Here is a 20928-nt window from a genome sequence, read left to right as displayed (position 1 = left end):
GGTATGTAAATGTCATGTTTCAGAGTTGTTAATGTAGCAGCTAGGCTGGGAACATGGCCAAGCGATCTCAAAGAGACCTTGCATGTTGTACTGGTTGAATTGTGATATGTTTGCACGCGGCACGTAGGCCCTAGCTATGTATTGGAGGTTGAGCAGTTTCCTTGTATCAGCATTTCTATAACATGGGCAGAATTCAAATCACTTTCCGCCTAGGCACTGCTCCTGGATTCTTTACCAGAATTATCGATTTAATAAACGTCGAGATAGAAGAAAGCTGCTTGGAGAAATCATTACTAATAGTTCCTGAATTGAAATCAACTTTGTACTTGGGCACGATCACACCGGAAACCCATGCTCTCAGATGAATAGACTCCTGAATAGAATTCTGCTATATACCATGCTGAGTTAGTAGAAAAAATGATTTCAGACCGTAGCTTTTTGCAAAAATCCCTTGTACACCATAAGCAAAACACTACAGCCAAATAGGTAAGAGACTATGACGTTATGCTCTCGCCACATGAACTTTCTTACACGTCCAACTGCTCTGTAGCCACGGGTTACAGAGAAGTGGGTCTTTTCTTTAGTGATATGGGGAGGGGGGGGAGCTGCAGATTACAGAGAAATCTTCCCTTACCTTTAAGGTCAAACACTGCATACTTTGCATTGAGGCATTTTGTCAAGCATTCATGACAATCATGTGTGACGACATGAGGTCATAATGACAGCCTCGGTCACTAATTTTGATCAGTTTTATTTCGTCCTTTCTCTCTTACTTAGTCCACTTGCGCGCCGCTGAATTATTACTGTGTATGTAGGCTTTGGGTTTAATGTCATACTTAATTTTTCAGTCATATGATGAGGACGAGCCATTAGGTGTGTGTACATATATTGTGTCTTCTTATTGCAGGGCGAATCTATGCCGCCAAAGTACAGCTGCCAATGAAGTATCATGTTGAAGATACCACACGTGACACCCCACCCAATCACACTGTACTGACACCTGGCCAACCATTCTCGTTTCCTTGCTCTAATCTCTCATCAGCAAGTACCATTTTCTTTGGTACGGCCCGACCCAAGTTTGATCCGGACTCCTGAGGTCTCCCCGACTCAGGTAAACCAAGGATTAAATCTATTAACCCGTGTATATCTTGAAATATTGTCATATCATGCTGGCATCCCAAAATTTATTTGTTTTACGCCAATCGAAAGAATATTTCACTTATATGACAGCATTTGGCATTATGCTAGAGGAAACCAGGCAGGGCCTAGGGGAAACCCACGACTACCCACAGGTTCCTGTACACGTACTACCAGCAGGAACTAGGCTTCTTTCTTAACCAAAAATTGTACAGGCTATCCAAAACTAAGCTGAACGACCTTGAACCAAATGTCAGAATCACAAAGCTGGCAGGCTTTATAGCATAGACTTACTCTTAATTTCACAACAGTTTGTTGGACTAAACTTGTGAGTAACACCTAAAATGTATATTTGCAGGCAGAGATTAGGTGTATACTGTCATAACAGAGGTAAATAACGTCTCTGTGTGTACCCAAAGGAAAGGTGAACAGGGGACCTGCTCCTGGGGTAAAATCCAACCAACATGACAAACAACAAACTCTTCTATAGTTTATACACATTTCTTTGTTACATCTACCATCTGGTCTTCTTTCTTTTGTACAATACATGTATATGTACAACCCTTTGGAAGCCTGGCTCTCTATTAGTTCACAACCTTTTGTGAGCTTTCACATACACACCCCTACAATGTTTACAATTCCTTGGTGTCTCGGTGGTGAATTTCAGAATTCTTTCAATGGTTCTCTGGTAGTTCTAAGGTTCACAGTCTAGTCACAGTAACCCAGGAGGCACCTTGGGAGCATCTCAATAGGTTCAAGACACTGTGCTGCACGCTGACACCAGGTTCCTAAAGGTTTGTGGTGGATCAGCCTCATGACCACATGGTACACCATGTCTGTATCAAATTTCTGTGCATCACCTTTACACCAAATGTCTGCACACCACGTCTTCAATTTATGTCTTTTTACCTGGTCTGCATGTCTGTACAAAATGTCTGTCTACCAGACCTGAACACTATGTCCATGTCTGTACTCCAATGTCTGTACTCCAATGTCTGTCAACACAATGTTTGTCAACAAGGTCTCTACATCATGCCTTTACACCAGGTCTGTAGATCATGTCTATCTACCAGATCTGTACACCATGTCTATCAACCAGGTTTGTAAACCATGTCTATCAACCAGGTTTGTAAACCATGTCTCTACACCATATTTGAAGACCATGTCTATCCACCAGGTCTGTAGATCATGTCTATCAGCCAGATCTGTACACCATGTCCATCCACCTGGTCTGTACACTATGTCTATCCATCAGGTCTGTAAACCATGTCTGTACTCCCAAATCTGGACACAATGTCTCTGCACTATACACAAAATTCTTCTCCTCATCAGTACATCAGACGGCAGCACTTCTTCCTGTTTCACAACACATATGTACCTCTCAATCTCCGTTCTTATCGTCTGGCTTCTTCTTCGCTGTGAACAAAGACAGGTTTATTTTTGCCTCAAAACTTGGACGAAAGCACTTAGTGATATTTCCTGTCCCTGTATAAACAGTAGCAGCTATGAGATAAACTATGACGTTTTGATTACAGACTGGATCTCCTAGCACCAATCATTGTAATACAAGTTAAAATTCAAGAAATTAGCAAATTACATATAAATTTTAGTGAACATTATATAATTTCCTGAAAATCAAACCATTTTGTAAAAAAATTCCAGATAAATCTGGCTAAACTCCACAATGTTTCCCTTACACTTTACCACAACAGTATGCAGGTGAGAAAACTGAAGAGCCCTCAATTATAAACTGCTTGTACAAAACCTTCTACAAACCGAGCAGCTTACATGACAAAGGCAAGCTAGTTTACACCTAAGGATGGCTGCTCAGAACTTCATTTTCTTGTACTATAACTCTCACAGGGATAAGCTCAGCTCTTACTATACTTCACCCAAATGTGGGTCAAATGGCACAAGGAAACAAAAACATAAAAATGATGCCGAAATCAGATGAAAGTCAATGAAAACCTATTTTTATTTATTTGTGGGTGGGTGGGTGGGGGGGGCGGCGCCCGAATTATTTAAGATAACATGACAATGGCTCATCTCTCTTTTCTGGGTATTCTCACGGGATTGTTGCTTTGACAAGCAGTCTCTCTAAAATTACGGACACAGTGACACTAGAATTAAAAGTGAATATTTCTAAAACATCGCTCTGCCTTTTTACACTTTTACGTGCTTTGTCAAATTACCACCTAGGCACTCTTTTGAGAATATTTGAAGAGATGCTCAATAATAACTGAGAAATGGTCTGTTCTGATATACTGTATTGTATAAGAAACCAGGAACGTCCAGGAATCACTTCAAAGACATCAAGTTATTTGCGTTTTGTTTCCTACAACATTCAACCAAGACATCACCGGAATAAGTTTCTTCGCACACTTAACATGACTGACACGGCCTAGAACAATGGCTTTTGTTTTTGTGAACATAAACACGATGCCAAAAATAATGTCCTAAATAAGAATGTGATGCATGTCTAATAGATTTATTTGAATGCAAATTTGTTGTTTATACCCAAACACATGCATTAAATCTGAATTATGATTATATTTATGAATATATTAAAATATAAATATGATCAATATCCATGTCAAACACATTTTTAAGATGAAGACAAAATTCTAGTATAAATATATTTATTAATCTTGCGTTACATCCTTGTTTACAAAATTATTACGCAAAGACAATGTATACCCAGGTGGTCCCAACTACCCACCATACAAACATTATTTCAAGTGTCTGTTTTCTCTCTAAATAAAAATGGAAAAATACCGAAGACCACATTGCCAACTAATTTGCCCCCTCCTTTATCTGAACCTTGTGTTATTTTGATGTTTTCTCCAGCTTTAACTACATGTAATCCATTTCATCATTCATCATCAACCACTGTTGTTAGTGCTCTCAAGCACTCACAAGTCAGTGAATGCATTAGCAGTTTTCACATTTTTGTAGTAACTTTTCCTTTCATCTTAACGTTTCCTTGGCCACTTATGTCTAAACTTTATTTACACATTTATCCAATATTTATTTATTTATTTATTTATTTCACTTGTGTTTTACATCATACTCAGAAAATTTCACTTATACCATAGTGGCCATCATTTTGGTGGTAGGAAACCGGAAAAACCCGGGGAAACCCACGACCATCCACAGGTTTTCACCATACCTTCCCACATACGGAAGCCAGCCTGAGCTGGATTTGAGCAGTGACCTCCTTGGTGAGAGGCTCCTGGGTCACTGAGTTGCATTGGCGTGCTAGCCATCTTGGCTACAGAAGCGCCTATTTAGGGGCTTCATATCATACTGAGGGAGTTTTCTGTTATATTTATTTATCTGATTGGTGTTTTACACCGTACACAAGAATATCTGACTTCTACTACGGTAGCCATCATTATGGCGGGAGGAATCCATGCAGAGCCTGGGGAAAACCCACAATCATGACCATTCACCCGACATCTGACAAAGCCAAACCAGTAAGAGCCGGATTTGAGCCCATGGCATTATTGGCCAGGAGCTGTCCAGCTTCAGTGAGAACATTTGTACCCAGTAAGACAATAAGGTCTCCTATGCTTTCCACCAGATTTTGGATTGTTCTACTGTACCACAGCTAGTCAGGTGAATTTCCTGAGATTATAGCCTTCAGATATTCATGTGAAGCCAGCCAGGACTTTCTAGGGAATCGCCCCCAGGTTACCACTGAGATGAGACTTACTCTCTTTGATGTTCTCATCCCTGGCCCTCATTCTCTGTATGAACCCAGCACTTTTATTCTTCCTGAACTGTTCAAACGGATCTTTGATGTCGATCCCAACTCCTTTAAACTTGTCCTGCCTGTCTCGGACCTCTCCCCCACTTATAGGCTCCACGATACCCTGCTCTGTGGCCCCAAGTCCACGACCTCCCCAACCTGTCACACACCGAAAACTCATGTAACTGTTACAGTACAAGGAACACACACATCATTTCCTAGATTTATTATCCCAGACTAATACTAGTTAACATAAGTCTATGATACACATCACTGGATTTAAACATATTCCCTATATTGATATCAAATCAACTTTTAAGTGTTTTCATTTATAAATATGAAACATGCGTCATTAAGATCCAATGTTACTGAAACAGTTAAAAAGTCCAGACATAATGTAAATTTTATTCAAACTCTAACAATTATATGTGCTAGGCATCAAGCACATGACTGAGCATGATGGTAAACTGTTCAAATGGAATAGATATAATATTATGTAATCTAAATAATCAACTGAAAAGCTACTGAATTTGTTCTTGTTAGATATGTTTTAGATAGTCAAAAGAAATGACATATTGGCTTACCCATTTTCATGAGGAGTTGATGCCCTTTGTTGTCCTCTCCTAGTTTTGAGACAGGCCCTGTGTTCATCAGGGGTTCAGCACTGGAATGTAGATGTACCATGTATCAGAGAGGAACACAAATGACAAAACAGTGCACCTACACCCCTCTGCACAAACCACCAGTGGAAACGTGATATTTATTTATTTGATTGGTGTTTTACAGCGCTCTAAGGAATATATCACTTATACTAGGGCAGCCAGCATTATGGTGGGAGGAAACTGGGCAGGACCTGGGGAAGTACAAGACCATCCACAGGTTGCCAGAAGACCTCCCATATGGCCGGAGGGGAAGCCAGCAGACCACCTCACATACGGCCAGAGGGGAAGCCAGCAGACCTCCTCACATACGGCCGGAGGGGAAGCCAGCAGACCGCCTCACATACGGCCGGAGAGGAAGCCAGCAGACCTCCTCACATACGGCCGGAGGGGAAGCCAGCATTGGTGAGAGGTTCCCCAGCCACACAGGCACCATGGAAATGGAATAACTGCAAACTAGAATCATAATTAGTCACTATTCGAATCTGCATTTGGTGAAAACCAGAGCCTGGCAAAATCCATGGCCACTGGCAGGTTGCTGGCAGACTTTCCTTTCAATGACCAGAGAGTCAGAATGAGAATATCGCTTAAGAATGTATCTTCATCAGACACAAACTGTATCTTCATCACACACAAACTGTATCTTCATCACACACAGACTGTATCTTCATCACACACAAACTGTATTTTTATCACACAAACTGTATCTTCATCACACACAAACTGTATCTTCATCACACACAAACTGTATTTTTATCACACACAAACTGTATCTTCATCACACACAAACTGTATCTTCATCACACACAAACTGTATCTTCATCACACACAAACTGTATTTTCATCACACAAACTGTATTTTCATCACACACAAACTGTATTTTCACACAAAAACTATCTTCATCACACACAAACTGTATCTTCCTTACAAACAAACTGTATCTTCATCAGACACAAATTGTATCTTCATCACACACAAACTATATTTTTATCACACACAAACTGTATCTTCCTTACAAACAAACTGAATCTTCATCAGACACAAACTGTATCTTCATCACAAACAAACTGTATTTTTATCACACACAAACTGTATCTTCATCACACACAAACTGTATCTTCATCAGACACAAACTGTATCTTCATACACACAAACTGTATCTTCACACACACAAACTGTATCTTTATCACAAACAAATGTGTATTTTCCACACGTATAGTAAAGTGCTGATGCACAGGTACTTACAAGCTTGCCCTGGGTGGGGTTGCACTGCGTGAGCGTGACTTCCTCTGCGAGTGTGAGGCCCTGGTGGGAGATGGGGAGCGGCTGGAGCGTTGGTACGGAAGGGGTGAACTGGAACGAGAATGTGACCTCGAGCAGGAGCGTGACCTGAAATCAGTCACACTCATGAAGATCATTCCTTTGATAGTTTATACGCTAGAAACTTCATCCTCAGATATATTACAAAAAGTAGCATTTCTTGACTGAGCAAAATGACGGGGTTTGATGACGACTATGACAATACAGGTGGGTTTGTTAGAGGAGATGAGCCGTCGTTTTGAGGCAACACAGACTCGATAGAAATTAGTGCCCAAACAAGAAACAATGTAGGCTGCATCAATCAATATGTACAGTAAAGCAAGGGTGATGACCAGTAAAACAAGGGTGACTACATGGCCTATCATGGAAAATGTGCCAAGTAGTCATTTTAGGTCGTTTACCAATCTGGGAACAAATCGGATATCAGTACCATCTGTTAAGCCTAAATTAGCGAATTTTCTATCTCAATTTTGTAACAAGATTAAATTGACCCATATACCCATGGAACAGTGAAAGAATTCTGAATTCATCATTCCCATATGACCCCTTACCGAGAGTTGCTTCTCCTGCCACTATTGTATCTGCGTCTCCGCCTCACCGGTGACCTTGACCTAGAGCGCCGGAAGTCTGGTATGGGTGATCTTGAAGGTGACCTTCTGTTCGGCATCATCTCTCGTTCCCTTTCCTTTATCTTCTTCGCCTTCTGTTTTGCTTTGAAGAACTCATACAGCCCTAGCTTCTCCCAGCCCTCACTGTAACACAAACATTAACACATACAGATCACTTTGGGGTGAGTGAGTGAGTGACTGGGGTTTAACGTCGTACTTAACAATTTTTTAGTCATATGACGACGAACGAAAGTCCTTAGAGCGTATGTAATGTGCCTCCTTGTTGCAGGACGGATTTCCATCACTCTTTTATCTTGTGCTGCTTCACTGAGACGCTTTACCGAAGGCAACCACAGATCGCTTTGGAAAGGTTGACATAAAAGCTTTATGTGAAATCAGTGTGTAAGTAAAATTAAAAAGATAAGTCACCAAAAAGGAAAACTCTTCTCACGGTGTTTCAATTGTCATTCTGCTGTTTTCCTCGCTTTTTTCTCAAATATGCATGAAAAAGAAATACTCAAGTTTTCCGCTGTCTTTATTTTCAAGTTTCTTTGAAAGACCCATACAAAAAAAAGTTTTCTTTCCATGGAAAGTTTCATTTTGAAAGTTTCCTGAAGTTTTGTTCACTCTCGTTACTAAAGCCTTCACTATGTGTTGTTCACATGTAAGCTTGTGTAAGTTTTAGTTGAAGAACCGTATAATCTATCCTCAGTTTCGGACTATGAATAACTTAATGCATAGGCAATCTATCCTCAGCTTTAGACCATGAATAACTTAATGCAAAGATAATCTATCCTCAGTTTTGGACTATGAATAACTTAATGCATAGACAATCTATCCTCAGTTTCGGAGTATGAATAACTTAATGCATAGGCAATCTATCCTCAGTTTTGGACTATGAATAACTTAATGCAAAGATAATCTATCCTCAGTTTTGGACTATGAATAACTTAATGCAAAGATAATCTATCCTCAGTTTTGGACTATGAATAACTTAATGCATAGACAATCTATCCTCAGTTTCGGAGTATGAATAACTTAATGCATAGGCAATCTATCCTCAGTTTTGGACTATGAATAACTTAATGCAAAGATAATCTATCCTCAGTTTTGGACTATGAATAACTTAATGTAAAGATAATCTATCCTCAATTTTGGACTATGAATAACTTAATGCAAAAACAATCTATCCTCAGTTTTGGACTATGAATAACTTAATGTAAAGATAATCTATCCTCAATTTTGGACTATGAATAACTTAATGCAAAAACAATCTATCCTCAGTTTTGGACTATGAATAAATTAATGCAAAGACAGTGACATTCATACATGTATCTACTAAACTATGATGTTTAACTTCAGTGGTTCCCTAATGATGAAATCATAAACATACCATTCTTCAGTCTCACAAATATACCTATGTTTCCAAATGGTGAAATGAGAGGTACCATTCTTCAGTCTCACAAATGTACCTATGTTTCCTAATGGTGAAATCAGATGTACCATTCTTCAGTCTCACATGAATACCTATGTTTCCTAATGGTGAAATGAGAGGTACCATTCTTCAGTCTCACAAATATACCTATGTTTCCAAATGGTGAAATGAGAGGTACCATTCTTCCGTCTCACACATATACCTATGTTTCCAAATGGTGAAATGAGAGGTACCATTCTTCAGTCTCACAAATATACCTATGTTTCCTAATGGTGAAATGAGAGGTACCATTCTTCAGTCTCACAAATATACCTATGTTTCCCAATGGTGAAATGAGAGGTACCATTCTTCAGTCTCACAAATATACCTATGTTTCCAAATGGTGAAATGAGACATACCATTCTTCAGTCTCACAAATATACCTATGTTTCCTAATGGTGAAATCAGAGATACCATTCTTCAGTCTCCAAATATACCTATGTCAGAATGTTTATAATAATGCCATCATAAAGCAGCTCACTGGGACTATCCCTGCCGTACCTGTCTCTAGGGCGCTCATGGGTGGGTAAGCTGTAGAATGCCTCCACGGCTGCCAGGAGTCGCTCACTGGGTGGAGCTGGCGGGGGTAGGCGGATGTCTCGTGGGTCCAGAGGTCTGTATTCTGTGTCCTCAAGCTATGGGAAGAGCACAGTTAGAACATTCAGAAAAGAGTAAGAATATTCATGACTGGCCTTTGTGTCACATGCCACTGGGAAAAGGCTGACTTTATAAAACCATCATATGGCTCCACACAGGGTGTTACTCAAACAACCTGTCTGGAATGTTTAAATACATTTAATCAGGATTTGTACTGGAAAAAATTCTTAAACATCATACAAAATAAACAAAATAACATGTGTAGAACTGAATGATGGTATATTACCATTTCTTCTATATTTCGACCTGCCAAATAAGCTGTTTTCACCCCATTATGCCATGGCCAATGATACTCTAGCCTCGTCTCAGGTTAGCCTTGACATGGGTGGGCTTGGCGTTAATGTAGGTGACTTGATAACATCTTTTTTGTCTTATGAGATACATGGAAATTAACTTGGCAGTAAAATTACTTGATGTACATGTATAGAAAAATATATTATGAAAAGTAAATGAGGTTTTTTTTGTTTTTTTTTTTTCTTACTTACTTGACTGGAGATTTAAGCTGTACACAGAATATCCCACTTATGAGATGAAGGCCAGCATTATGGTGGGAGGAAACCCATGACCAGCCGCAGGTTACTTCTGTTTTGAGATTGCATGTATTTACCTTGACAAGCGGCGCCATTAGACCAGCAGGTAACTCATAGTATGGCACTGATGGGGTGAGATCCACTTCCGGGGGTAGAGGTAGGCGCGGAGTGGCCAATGGGAAGCCCGGCGGGGGTTTACTTAAGTCAGGAAGCTGCATGCCTGGGGGTGGGGTGCTGAAGTCTGGAGGGTGAGGTGGAAGAGCAGCAGCAGGACCCCTGGGACCTGTAACACGATAGATAAACAGCCTTGGTAACTTACATCACAAATGTAATATCCTGTCATTAAATGTACACATGTGCATGCTGTGGTTTTTAATGAATTTATACAACTATAAAATTGTGCTCAGCAGCATCAGTCTGGCATATGTACATGGCTCGACAGAACTATGCGGAGCTCAGTGCAAAAATCACTGCTCGCTATCGTGTGCATGTCCCAGCGTCAGCCAATCAGGAGCGGACTTGAACAAGCAGCCTCATATGTAAAGGTCTAGTGGTGTCTAGTGCAGCTATCTACATGTATATCACTATGCCAGCCAATTACTATTTCAACCAAAAGTCTTGTTCTAATTACAATGTATGCTACAAGAGATCAATCAAGTGTATAACATACATGGATAATGATACTGACACATGTACTTATCCCATTTATGTATTTATGTACTGGGGTGTTGTGTTAAACTTAAGAACAAGTCACTCATAAATATAAATAGCTGTACACACAAAACAACTGCGTCTATCTGTGACCTTTCACATGCCTTGCGAACTGAAGTGGCAAAATTTAAGTGAGAAAAAGTGTCAGTGAGAACTACATGTAGAAAAGCAAAACTGTGACATACCCATGTTGTAGTCATAAGGTGGTGGCCTGTTGAAGGAAGGTGGGAAGCCTGGAGGTGGAGTGCCAAAAGATGGTGGGAACTGTGGGAGAGGTCCTCCCGCTGGGTGGCCTGGTGGGGGCTGGGGGACAAATAAGAGGAAACAGTCAGCATGTAGAAACAGAACAAGCATGCAGAATCAAAAGAATGCATGTCAGATCACCATACATTACAGGGGTAACAACAGTAGTTGTAAGTGTAAAAATACTCCTCACAAATACTACTGATGTGTAACATCAACAGTCTTCACAACTGCTTCACAAAGCAGGGTATGACATTTTTAATCGTACATTTGTCGTACGATATTTGTTATGTCACTATTAACGTACCGTCGTCCCATATGTGCCATATCGTACAAGTACATCATCTTTGTGAAAGTGGCCCTGGGTGTCCCAAAAATTAGAAGAATTGGGGTGTGTATCAAAGCTTTCAAGCTTCAAGACAGGCTCTAATAGATGGAGCAGAGGGCTGACTCATGGAATGTGTGACCGTTAGATGTGCAGGAAAATCCACTCAGGAAGTTCAACACTGTTTTATATGTAGACTCTGTTATAGAATATTTCTCAAACAGATGTCATTGTATTATATAGTGATCAAAATCTATTCATTTATTTGACATTTAGGCCGTATTCAAGAATATTTCACTTATTTTGAAGGTATCCAGCATTATGGTGGGAGAAACCAGGAAGAGCCCGAGGGAGCCCATGAGCATCTGGAGGTTGCTGACAGACTGAGCTGGACAAATTAACAAGCACCCCATTGTTGAGAGGCTCCTCGGTCAATGGGCTGTGCAAGCACACTAATGACTAGACAATGAGGACCTGTTACAACAATGGAGAAAAAATTTCCCAGCACGTAAAACTGACACCTGACAAAAGTCCTGATGTACAGCTACAGCAGAACAAATTGGACATGGTCATATGATACTGATCTCTAAGAGGCCATTAGACCATTCAGTCACAAGGATCACAGTAAGATTCCAAAATAGCATTGATGACAGCTGTACCTGGTTAGGAAATGCTGGGGCCATGGCGGGGCCTGATGCTGGGGCCATGGTGGGGCCTGATGCTGGGGCCATGGTGGGGCCTGATGCCGGAGGTGGGATGTTAGTGTTGATAGCTGGTCCTAGGGTTGCAGTCGCCAGGGTGGGGAGAGAGGGGGTCGAGCTCTCCAGACTCACAGAGGTGGCTGTGGCGGAGGTCGTGGGACCTGGTGCTGATATACCAGGTGTGAAGACAGGCTGGCTGGTTAAAGCTGTGATCTGGGTGTCTGGCTGCCCAGCAATGACGGACTGGGGGATAGTCTGAGGGGTGACCAGAGTGCTGACCAAGGAGGTACCCACTGGGGCCACAGTTGGAATGTTGGTCTGTGATGAATCATGGCAAGAAAAGGCAAATGGTACAATGGTACTCACTACTAAAAAAACATTTATATAGAAAACATGCACATTGGTGCATACTGATTTTTCAAAGCTAATGTAAGGTAACAATACCCAACTAGTCATCCCTCACACAAAGATCAAAACATTACCCATTCTTCCAGTGGGTGTGATATTTGTCAAAACCACAGTGAGCCTCAGGCCTAGACTTTTGCTTGGCTCAGTTTTATCTCCATCCAACTGACCATCCTCTTATTAAAGGATGGGACGACATCTATTTCTCATAAGGTCATACAGGAATAGTCTCCAAATAAATACCAACCAGGCCTTGCATCAATCCTTTAAGTCATTTATAACATCCTCCTTCACTTGTTAGACACAAATCTACTGGTTCTACACAAATAAAATGTCTCAAGTTTTATTATCATTTGTCAACTGAGCCAATTCTTGGCAGAGTGTTTGTCTTATGCTCTAATGGAGAGATATAGATACATGTACCTGTACAGGGATAGCAGCACCGATCACTCCTGCCTGAGAGACAGCCTGCACCGCCCCAGGGGCACCAGGGAGACTGGAGCTTATCACCCCGGCCTGGGACACAGGCTGCACCACAGCCGGGGCACCTGGTAGGGTGGGGGCTGACTGGCCTAACACAGGGTTGACCACAACAGGCTGAGCTATCGGCAACGATGTACCTGCAGTGCAAGATGAAATGTGTTATCATATCAGCAGACTGAGCTATTGGCAACGATGTACCTGCAGTGCAAGATGAAATGCGTTATCATATCAACAGGCTGAGCTATCGGCAACGATGTACCTGCAGTGCAAGATGAAATGCGTTATCATATCAGCAGGTGTTTTATTGCATGAATTGATGGTGTCCTGATGTACACATATAGCAACTTCTATATGCTATATTCTATAAGTGAATATTTGATGACATGATCAAGTGTCAACAGTGCAATACAGTACTTGACCTGAGGGCACAGTGAGGTGCTAAACCAGCCACTTACCCTGAGGGGTGGTCGGCGGTGCAGCAGACTGCTGCTGCTGCAGGAGTTGCTGTAACTGCTGCTGCTGCCCCTGCAGTTGGGTGTTCAGGTGTGCAGCGTACTCCTGGTGTTGTTTCTGCAGCTGAGAGTACTGTTGCTGGACTGAGCCAGTAATCTGGGTCACAATGTGGGCGTGGTCTGTGATCAAGCTGGCCTGGCGGTAGCACACAAGTAAATACATGTTACACATTTCATCATCTAATTCATTCATTCAACAAAACATGCAACAGTTAATGTATAAAACACTACCCCATTTCAAGAGTAACCCTTGATGGGGTTATCTCCCTTGGCCTGTGAGATACACCATATTCAGGTAAACATAACAATCTTCAGTCTCGCAAGATGAAATTCATAAGTGTTTATCTGCATAAAATGACAGATTGAGTCATAATGCTTGTAAACTTGTTATTAATTCACTTGCTTTTTATCCTCATGTACACAGTGCTCCAGATAAGGTGCATATTGGCATAATTTACCCCTTGGAAAATTCCCTGAAATGTATACTAGTTAAGAAAAAAAAATGAGTGTAACAACAATGTCTAGAAAAAATGAGACACACATTAGTTATGCACACACGTTAAGTAGTACTGATAGGCCAAATCACTCACTAGACAGGTATGGGAGATAATATTGGAGGGGTACTGCATTGCCACAAAACATATATATCTGGAGCACTGTTTACACACTGTACTCTTACCTGGTAACTGGCTAACACTGGGGCACAATCTTTCATTTGCTGAAAAGAGAACCATGAGCTTAAATACGAAGAAAAACGTGTACTGATTTCTAAATATTCTATGTATGATTACGGTTCACTGCCACATTGGCTGCATTTCCACCATCTTGTGGAGAGTAAGGGTTAAAGGAAGAACATTGGCTGCATTTCCACCATCTTGTGGAGAGTAAGGGTTAAAGGAAGAACACTGATACACACCCAAGCATCCTGGCACTCTAATACGATTATCAGGATAAATCAGGTTTTCCATTAAAATACAGAATATGCTACCAAATAGTAAATAAGTATTGACATCTAGTCTTTCTAGTTATGAGTTATTCCCCCTTAGGAAAGCAATCCATAATTTGTAGTAGTTTAAACATTTGAAAGCTTTCAAAAGATTGTGATCTACAGTATATCAGACGTTGACAGGATTTCAACCATTGCCAGAAGAAAGCATAACCCATTAGTGTTTATAGCAATCAAATATATCAGGTAACACAATCTGTCAGTAGTGCACATGTATTTCATCAGCGTTATTTTTAATTCTGATCACACAGTATTAATGTTCAACATTAACATAGCAGAAGCCAGGTGACGTGGGGTTGGGAGTGTCAAGAGGTCAGTACACCTGGCATAATTTGACCCTTTGATCGTATCGGTTGCCTAAAATAAAAATCTGAGAATCTTCACGCATGCATGTATATGTATGTGATGCTATATGAAAATTTGGCTAAAACACCCTCTCCTCCGAAACCTCAAAATAAAACTAGAGCAAAAGGGCTGTGAAATGGGCCTACTGCTCTTCTCCTATTTTTATTTTTCTTGTAACTAATGACCAATTGTCATCTTGTACAATTCATTGGTCATCTCCACCCACGAAGGGCCTGAGTTATTCTGTCTGTAAGACCCTGCCCCACCTCATTATGAGATGACTTTAAAGAGAATGCATTGCACCAGAATGTAAGAATGTAGACATTTTCCCAACATTTTTTTTTGCAAATAAATCATTACCATTTCTATTTGTTTGGTTAGTGTGAGCATGAATATCTACATTATTTGTACCACTGCCGTATGTGGCAACAGATCAAGGCAACACATCATAATACAATAAATGTTTTGATCCTTACATTGTATAGGTTTATCTCAACAGTACAAATATGGCAAGGATACATAAAATATATGTACAATCTGTCAACCTTGTTTTTCAGTCTTTTCAGGAATATATCCAAATGTTCATCACATATTGCAAACGATTGCTAACAGCTCATTCCACAATTTAACAGCAAACTACTGGGGGGTACTGCCTATTTTTCCAAGAGAGGGAGTACTGGGTAAGCCTACCGGAGTATACATTTTTTAAAATGCTCCACACTTCACTATTTTGGGTCCAGCAATACACCTTGACAGTGTGAAGTTGACTGAGCGAAGGGGGTTGAGAAAATCGAAAGACATACATGGGCCAGAGGCCTACATCGACCTACTGGTAGAGATTCTTGTAGTCACATGTAAAACTACACATACCGTTATATGTAGACTATCTAGACTATGTAGCCTATATGTCGGTTGCCCGGTATTATGACTTGTCATAACATTCTGAAATAAATTAATTATTTCTGCTCTTTCTGACAACTTTACCTTCTAATTTTGTTTTGACAGCAGTGGTTGCAGTATTATTTCATGCTATGGTAACTTGCCTAATGCAACTGGTAATTTTTTTTTGTTTTTACCTGTCGAAACATTTTTGTATACATGAACAACTGCAGTTTTGGGATCAAATCTTGGCCCACTTCTTACTCTAAATCCAAATGTAGGCCTACATTTAAAGATTTATTTACTGGCATTATATAGTATAAATCTTAAGTGTTTCTGAACACTAGCTGTTCAGAAAACGAGAAATATCGTTATATTTCACTGCATTAGCTTCTCTCCTCACCGATACATGTACACGTTGGAAACTGGACCCTCGATGACACTTTAACAGAGTACAAATAACTGACGATCGGTGAAGAATAAAAAAAAACAACTTTGGAGCGATATTAGAATGATTTAATGCAGTACAGTAGCAGAACTTGCTGTATTGTAACCCAAATGACCATTTTCTTTAGCCCTTGCTACATCTCGTTCATGGCAAACACTAAAGAATGTCACGAACACAAATATCACAGTAGTCATTCTCCACGACTAAGGGTAGTGGTACATGATCCTTTGCTGTAATCTTCAGTTTCTGAAAACTAACACGTCATGGAGAGCGTCACGCACGTAAACTACTTTGGAGATCTACTTTTCAATTATGACAGGACTGTTTGCTTTAAATCTCACATGTACACTATAGCTTTCTGGAATTTAGGCGTAAAAAATATAATTGTCCTGCGTATTCAGTACGCTCTGTTTTAATTTAGAAGCGTATCATCTATTTTTTAAGCGCTGGGGCCAAGTTCAAATGGCGTACACGCCGTCTGATAACTTCCACATTCTTTATTTTTACCATTTTGATGACTAACAAAGCCTTTTACGACAGGCCTAAATATTATTAGGCTGTTAAATACATGAACGCAGGCTAGCTTAAATGGTGTAAATCTTAAATGTTAAGCGCACTGACATGTCACACTTGGGTGAAACTACTTCCGGCCATTTCTTCACAATTTCATGCCTGTACAATGGGCCTCTGACAATTCTCACCAATAGACCCATAGAAAACAAGTGACCAATAAACAGAAAAAAAACAATGCCTCTTAAATTACACAGAGAAAGAACCTATATGTATTTGCAATGATAACCTGGCTGTGCTGAAACCTACCTTGACGAAATGTTGTGAAAATGCAGAAACAAATAAATCTATAAAGAAAATAACTCATGACATGGAAGAGATAAGAGACACGAATGACAAAACCCAATAATCTGATCCCATCCTGGTGCAAGCATAAGGGAGAGAAAAGTCAGACAATGTGATAGTCTGAATGCGAGACCGGGAAGAATTCCACTTCCAGTTATACAAGCTAATGTTCGTGCCACTGGATTTGTCCTGGAATGCCAGATATAGGGTCAAATTCAGGTGATACGTTGTTGGTTATGTTATGTTAAGCCAAATGTAACGTGAAATCAGATAAATCTCATCATCTTTATATCACCGATTCAAATTGTGTCACTCAATGAGCACAACAGAAATCATATTGCAATCAGTACAGTACTGACATTCCTAAATTCGGAAAACTTTCAGAATATGATTGCTGTTGGCAGGGGCATACATCTGATGTGGATTGCTGGTATCCTTACATGAATAAATGTATGTGGCAAGATGGGTGGCAATGGTGCTTACTGGATCACTGGAGAAGCTGAGAGAAGCTGGGAGAATGCGTTCCTTCAGATCTAGGTTTACTCTATTTCACCTGAAGTTTTTCAAGTGACACATTTTGTTGGATTCTGAATGATTCATCTAACTTATAGGGTCAATTTAGAGATCTTTGTGAAGTTTGATTAGTCTGACATCAAAACTATCATTTAAGCTCTTGTGTGCATTTTGACATACCATACAGGATGAAATACACTATTTTGTGAAGTCAATATGGGGGAGTGGTTGCTAGATCTGAGTTCACTGCATTAGTTTGGTGATAGCCCTTGAGGCTTGTCAATTGAAAAGGGATGCCCTACTACACTTTTCTGGCTTTTCACTTATCCCATGATAAAGAAAATTAACCAAATGTGAAATTATGCAACCACTTTGAAAGAAAAGTTTTGGAAATGAGCCCAACACATACACACACCACACACACACACACACACAAGCATAGGATGTGCCGCGACCCATGCCCAAATAAACAAAATCTCACCTTCAAACGCTAGAGCGACAATGTACGGGAAAATGAACAGGAATATTGTGGATAAATTTAGAGTTTTCTGAGCAAAGTTAATGATGAACAAAGTATTTCAAACTCAATACGAAATTTGCTATTAAAATTTAACAGACGTTACAAATTTGTCTTTGTCTTCCAAACTTTATATCAAAGGTTTTAAATGAATAAAGGCACTTTCACCACACATTTCAAATTACATGAAATTAGGCCGATTGAAACCATCATCAATGTCTAATGGGGCAAGCCGATGAAGACATGCATCTACTATTAGAAAGTTTCTACAATAATCTACAGGTATTAAATATCCCATAAAATTCCCAGGGCAGACAACTTACCTCAATAGTGGCTTGTGAAAAGTACTTGTTCTGTTCCCACAAACTAAGCAGCTGTCAAAATACAAGCACCAGAATGACAGATCTTTACCATGGCGTAACCGATGATATATCAAGAGAAACAAATAATAACTGCTCTTCCATGGAATCCATGGTACACTGTTCCTACATGTACACCAATCCCAGCCACATACCAAACTAGGACGACTTTATTTCATGGCTGCTTAAGGCCTTACTCCAGAATTTCTCAGTGACACAATGACAAGAGAATGAGTGAATGAGTGAATGAATGAATGCTTGGGGTTTAACATCGTACTGCTCACTACATAAAAGGGTAGTTTTCCCCTTTATTTATCATACACTATGTTTATACAATATAGATAGGTGATGAATTCAACAGTATTCCCATCACATCACAACTTTATCTTCTTCAAGCAGGACATTCCTAATACAAGCCCACACCATCTGAATGGATCGGACAAGTTTAATTAGGCATGTGGGTCTCATGCAGCATAACTGCATCGTGGCCCATCATACAGGCTTTAATACTTTGTTCACTTCTATTTTCAACACGTTTTCTTTTTTTTGTTGTTGTAAACGTCATTATCAAGATATTTTCAAATCATAATAAAAACAAGACTACATACCTTTGTCAGTTTCTGCTTCTTTTCTTCCTCAACACCAGTGCTTGCTGTACAAAATGCAGGTACCACAATTTTCTCCAATGCAATTTTCAGGTCATCAGCATTTTTCCTCTGGCTGTAACACCGAGCATACTGCTTGTTAATATCCAGAAAAAAAAGCTGTGAGCAATATCTAAATGCTATAGCTTTAATGTTCTGCATTCCTGTATGTGCAATGAACAGAAACAATTATGGTGTTTATGCCGGCACACTAAGCACGTCCGCCACATGTAAATACGATGATCTTTAAGACTATGCATGCATGTGAAAGACTTATCAGTTTTGACAAACTTTTGTCCTTGAACATAATTTAACAGCTCATGACATTTCACTCACAAGAGCTCCACAAAAATAGTCACAATGACATGATTTACTAACAACTGTGTTTGAAGGATCACAGTCATCTACAATCACTATTCCCGCCTGAGACTCATCAATAAACACAGCCTGTCTTTCTCATCCACCCCAAAACACACCCTGTCTTTCTCATCCACCCCAAAACACAACCTGTCTTTCTCATCCACCCCAAAACACAACCTGTCTTTCTCATCCACCCCAAAACACAGCCTGTCTTTCTCATCCACCCCAAAACATAGCCTGTGTTTTGCATCAACCCCAAAACACAGCATGTCCTTCTCATCCACCCCAAAACACAGCATGTCTTTCTCATCCACCCCAAAACACACCGTCTTTCTCATCCACCCCAAAACACATCCTGTCTTTCTCATCCACCCCAAAAACACAACCTGTCTTTCTCATCCACCCCAAAACATAACCTGTCTTTCTCATCCACCCCAAAACACAGCCTGTCTTTCTCATCCACCCCAAAACACAGCCTGTCTTTCTCATCCACCCCAAAACACAGCCTGTGTTTTGCATCAACCCCAAAACACAGCCTGTCTTTCTCATCCACCCCAAAACAACACAGCCTGTCTTTCTCATCCACCCCAAAACACAGCCTGTCTTTCTCATCCACCCCAAAACACAGCCTGTGTTTCGCATCAACCCCAAAACACAGCCAAACTCACCAGTGATGTAACAAGTCATTGATTAGGTAAATGAGATGTAGTCTCATCTGAAAACTTGCTTCTCTTGCAGTTATCCTGTAAAAGGGAAATAATACAGTATTCAGAAGGTAACTTTAATACTCATGCTTATTTTTAATTTCAAGTTTTAAAAGTGCTGCACATACATAAAGACTGTTCCACTAAATGTAATATAACGGCCATATAAAGTATGAACACATGCATGTATTAATCAAATTGAAAAAAAAAAAAACATAAAGGGGCCAACTCACTGTCAGTCTCAAGAGTTGTGTCCCTTCCAAAAGAAAATTCTAGACTTTAGCACAAATTTCACTTCACAAGAAAGCAATAATTACAAATGACACTTACTAATGCACATTATTACCTTTTGAGCAGGTACAAAGTGACAAATTCACACTGAGCATCTCCCACACTTCTGGTGAATATCCAGGTCTTGCCATTCTGACAAGAAAAAAAGTTTTGGGATTACTGATTTGTGTTTATTGTTGTACTTGAAAATATTTCACTTTTACAATGGCAGTCCACCAGAGAACAGGTCATCCTGTTTTAGACCTACAACCCACTTTCTAATAAAATTAATGCAAAAGATCAATTCTAAGATGTTCCGCTTCATACAGAGATGGCATTTTTGGTGCAAAACTCTATGATAGGCTGTACCTATCCATGGTGACTTACACAGATGGCATCTTTGGTACATAACTATGATAGGCTGTACCTATCCATGGTGACTTACACAGATGGCATCTTTGGTACATAACTATGATAGGCTGTACCTATCCCTGGTGACTTACGCAGATGG

The 20928-nt window shown here is 40.1% G+C and overlaps 1 protein-coding gene across 1 annotated transcript in view; it reads right to left on the bottom strand.

Annotated features, from left to right (window-relative positions):
* Nucleotides 1–2117: 2117 nt before the first annotated feature.
* The window catches only part of LOC135469822 (calcium homeostasis endoplasmic reticulum protein-like), a 45232-nt gene continuing 26421 nt past the window's right edge, over nt 2118–20928 (bottom strand). The window contains exons 5-20 of the mRNA XM_064748431.1: nt 20494–20570; nt 20112–20186; nt 19048–19159; nt 18404–18454; nt 14197–14235; nt 13461–13653; nt 12946–13142; nt 12076–12435; nt 11034–11151; nt 10215–10420; nt 9452–9585; nt 7420–7620; nt 6794–6937; nt 5473–5552; nt 4853–5047; nt 2118–2553 (exon numbers count right to left, since the gene is read on the bottom strand). Coding sequence (XP_064604501.1) covers nt 2519–2553; nt 4853–5047; nt 5473–5552; nt 6794–6937; nt 7420–7620; nt 9452–9585; nt 10215–10420; nt 11034–11151; nt 12076–12435; nt 12946–13142; nt 13461–13653; nt 14197–14235; nt 18404–18454; nt 19048–19159; nt 20112–20186; nt 20494–20570 — 2217 coding nt within the window. The 3' untranslated portion in view covers nt 2118–2518. The remainder of the gene's footprint in view (nt 2554–4852; nt 5048–5472; nt 5553–6793; nt 6938–7419; nt 7621–9451; nt 9586–10214; nt 10421–11033; nt 11152–12075; nt 12436–12945; nt 13143–13460; nt 13654–14196; nt 14236–18403; nt 18455–19047; nt 19160–20111; nt 20187–20493; nt 20571–20928) is intronic.

The sequence above is a fragment of the Liolophura sinensis genome, chromosome 7 (assembly GCF_032854445.1).
Source record: "Liolophura sinensis isolate JHLJ2023 chromosome 7, CUHK_Ljap_v2, whole genome shotgun sequence".
Classification (NCBI taxonomy): domain Eukaryota; kingdom Metazoa; phylum Mollusca; class Polyplacophora; order Chitonida; family Chitonidae; genus Liolophura; species Liolophura sinensis.
Note: the sequence above shows the minus strand (reverse complement) of the source record. Positions and strands in the feature narration are given on the sequence as shown.